Source organism: Dipodomys ordii, unplaced genomic scaffold (assembly GCF_000151885.1).
Source record: "Dipodomys ordii isolate 6190 unplaced genomic scaffold, Dord_2.0 Scaffold62, whole genome shotgun sequence".
In the NCBI taxonomy this organism is placed as follows: Eukaryota; Metazoa; Chordata; class Mammalia; order Rodentia; family Heteromyidae; genus Dipodomys; species Dipodomys ordii.
The window spans coordinates 3,161,383-3,164,798 of record NW_012267278.1 but is presented as its reverse complement, the minus strand read 5'-3'; the positions used below and the strand labels follow the sequence as shown (position 1 = coordinate 3,164,798).

Sequence of the window (3,416 nt, the reverse complement as noted above, 5' to 3'; positions counted from 1 at the left end):
AATGGTGGGATTCCAGGTGTGCGCCACCAGCCCCAGCAAGTGTTATATTTCTGTACAATGATTTTTTCAAATGTCTATACTAGTCAATTTGGCTATGTTTTTGGATTTAGCCCAGTGGAAGTGCTGCAGAGCAGGGACCCTCCAGATAATACCTGGGTGGGCCCACGCTTTCCACTTAAGGGAGAAAGCAATCTGGGTATGTAGACATGGCATGAGCTTCTTATTTCTCAGCCCAGAGGGGAGCAAGTTACTAGTTTAAAATCTGCCTCTGCATGAATTTTACAGGAGCTACTCTGGGCCTCCAAGACAGAGCAGGTAGTGTCACAGCCAGCAACTATGCATGCCCACAGTACAAACGCAGTCAGTATTGGCCTGCTTGAGTGGGTAGAAGAGCAGATACAGGCTTGCTTTCATGAGATATAAATGTTTTGACACTCTATAAAGTGATAGCTGCCCAGAGAACATACTTGGGAACTAGGTTAAAGTCAGTGCTTGACACCATGCTTCTCAAACGGAATCTCTGCAGTCTTTGCTTGCTACCCTACATTTTTGGTTTGTTTTTTATTTGTTTGGGTATTTGTCTTTTTGTAGGGGCTATATGTGTGTCTGCAGGTCCTGGGGCTTGAATTCAGGGCCTGAGCACTGGCTCACTCTCCCTCTTCTTACCCTTACCCTCTTCTCGCTCCCACACCCTCGCCCTGTCTCCCCCTCCCTCTCTCTCCCCCTTCCTCTTTTTCTCACCCCTTCTCCCCCCTCCCTCTCCTCCCTTTCTTCCCCCCTCCCTTCCTCTCTCTTTCTCCTCTCTCCCGCTCTGTGTATACCAGTATGGAGCTTGAGCTCCGAGATTTGCATTCTTGCTTGGCTCAAGGCTAGCAGCACTCTACCACTTGCGCCACACTTGCAGTTATCTGACTTTTGTTTTAGTGAAGTAATGGCACATGGCACCCAGGTCTGCGTAGGCCTTCCTTGAGTCTCTGGGAAGATCTTCTGACTTCGTGAGTTGCTTCGACTGTCAGTCTGTCCACATGCTTGGCATAGGCCTGATCCTCACTGTTAGTCCTTGGTGTCCACATGAGCAGTCCAAGGCATCCCTTGACTAACTCGGCCCACAACTTCCTTCAGTATGAGAGTGGCTTTCACTTGGAAGCTATCTGACCCATGCGGTCGGCGGGCACGTGACTATCCTCTTTTGGTCCTTTTGTTTTGTATTTGTTCTTAAGATAATCTTACTGTGCAGCCCTGGCTGGTCTCACGCACGATCCTCCTGCCTCAGATTCCTGTGCGCTGGAATTACAGACCACCCAGCTTCCCTTGTCTTCTCTTTTAGTTGCATTCCATCTTCTTTTTTATTTAGTTTTTAGTTGTTTTTTTCCAGATATAGGGCTTGAATTCAGGGTGTGGGTGCTGTGACTGAGCTCTTTTGCTCAAGGTTAGTGCTCTACCACTCAGCCTCCTGAGTAGCTCGGATTACAGGTATGAGCCACTAGTGCCCAGCTTGCATTCCATCTTTGAATTGAGGCTTTGTTGGTCTTAGTGATCATGTAGCTTCCTAGGAGCTAGCCAACACTGGCAAAGCAGCATCCTTGCTTCCATTTCTCAGCAGCTGACCACTGTCTGCAGTGACTGACTTTCCAGCACACGCCCTTCCCTGTTTCACTAGGTCATATAAGTTAAAAATCGATGAAAGGGCCCAATGCCAGTGGCTCACGCCTGTAATCCTAGCTACTCAGGAAGCTGAGATCTGAGGATCATGGTTCAAAAACAAATACCAGGAAGCTGAAACATGTCTTAGAGGAGTGAGGGTTCAAGGGGCGGACAAATAGAGGGGAAGAGTGTGCAAATACAGTCAGGGTGCATATATGAAAATGGAACTGGGAAAGCAGAGGACGGGCAGGTGGGTATAGACGCAGGGAAGAACATGGAAGGGATGACTGATCAAGATGCACTGTACACAGAACCTGAAGTGTTGAGTTGAAACCCTTTTCTTCAACCTTTTTTTTTTTTTTTGGCCAGTCATGGGGCCTGAACTCAGGGCCTGGGCGCTGTCCCTCAGCTCTTCAGCTCAAGGCTAGCACTCTACTACTTGAGCCACAGCGCCACTTCTGGCTTTTTCTGCTTATGTGGTGTTGAGGAATCGAACCCAGAGCCTCATGCATGCAAGACAAGCACTCTACCACTGAGCCACCTTCCCAGCCCCCTTTCTTCAACTTTTTAAAGATAATAAGAAATGAATTTTCAAGATAGAAACAAAGCACCAGATCGTGGAGGGCAGTCAGCGAAGGGACTGCGTGGAGGTCACGCTCCCCGTGGGGACGTACTCACCTTGCACTTACTGCTCTGGGCCCTGTTTTGCGGTTTGCCAGTCTTCCAGAAACAGATGTTCAAGTATTTCCTTCCATAACCCAGTGGATACTGCACGGCCATGCACGGGAATATTTGAAGGGGTCTGGGTTTCCCAACACGTAATAAAAGTCCCACTTTCTTTTCCTTTTCAGGTGAAAGTGGGCGATACTTTGGATCTTCTCATCGGAGAGGATAAGGAAGCAGAAACGGAGGTGGTGATGCGGGTTCTCCTGAAAAGGGTGTCTGAAGAGAAAACAGAAAGTGAAAAATACCGCGTCGTGCTCCGCCGGTGGAAGAAGCTACAGTTGCCAAAGAAGAGCCGGTCTAAATGAGCGCGCTCGCTGGCGGGGCTGGCTCCTCAGAGCCGCTCCCTGGAGCCCGCTCCAGGGCCACAGCCCCCGGGGTCTGTTTCCCCTTGTGCACCAGCCCAGCCGCTGGCCGAGGCTGCGGCTCCCGCCCGCCCACGTCCACGTCCACGTCCGAGGGCCTTTTGAGAGGACTGCATGCCTGAGGGGCTGGGCGGCGGACCTGCCCGACCTGCCCGCCGTTCCCAGACATCTACCTCGGAGTCTGCGCAATAAACTGCCCTGGTTGTCTCCTCATGTTCTCATTCAAACCTCGTCCCTGTCTGGGGCCGGCTTTACCACCTGCAGGCTGCAAGGGCACAGGCCAAGTGGGGGCTGCCATGCAGGTTATGGAGGTCTTCAGGAAAGAGGGAGCCCTTCTCCCCTCTGGTCTGTCTTCAGGAGGCCGGACCAGCGATTCCCTCCCACTCGGAATTACTTGTGGGAGGCAAGGCAGCAGGCAAAAGCATGGAGGCTCTTTTGGGAATGGCCCTCAAGCTAAGAGTGGTTTACCATTTCTGGAACATTCTTTAAAATAGTGGGGGGTGGGGCTGGGAAGGTGGCTCAGTGGTAGAGTGCTTGCCTCACATGCATGTGGCCCTGGGTTTGATTCCTCAGCACCACATAAGCAGAAAAAGCTGGAAGTGGTGCTGTGGCTCAAGTGGTAGAGCAGTAGTGTTGAGCTGAGGGACAGCGCCCACAGCCAGAGTTCAGACCCCACAACTTACC

At 51.2% G+C, this 3,416-nt stretch overlaps 1 protein-coding gene across 2 annotated transcripts in view; it reads left to right on the top strand.

The window, feature by feature from the left end:
- Nucleotides 1-2,735, top strand: part of LOC105990082 (chromosome unknown open reading frame, human C6orf203) — a 14,373-nt gene extending 11,638 nt beyond the window's left edge. For both annotated transcript variants that reach the window (XM_013022392.1, XM_013022393.1), the window contains exon 4: nt 2,496-2,735. In XM_013022392.1, coding sequence (XP_012877846.1) covers nt 2,496-2,675 — 180 coding nt within the window. In that variant the 3' untranslated portion in view covers nt 2,676-2,735. The remainder of the gene's footprint in view (nt 1-2,495) is intronic.
- The last annotated feature ends 681 nt before the right edge of the window (nt 2,736-3,416 follow it).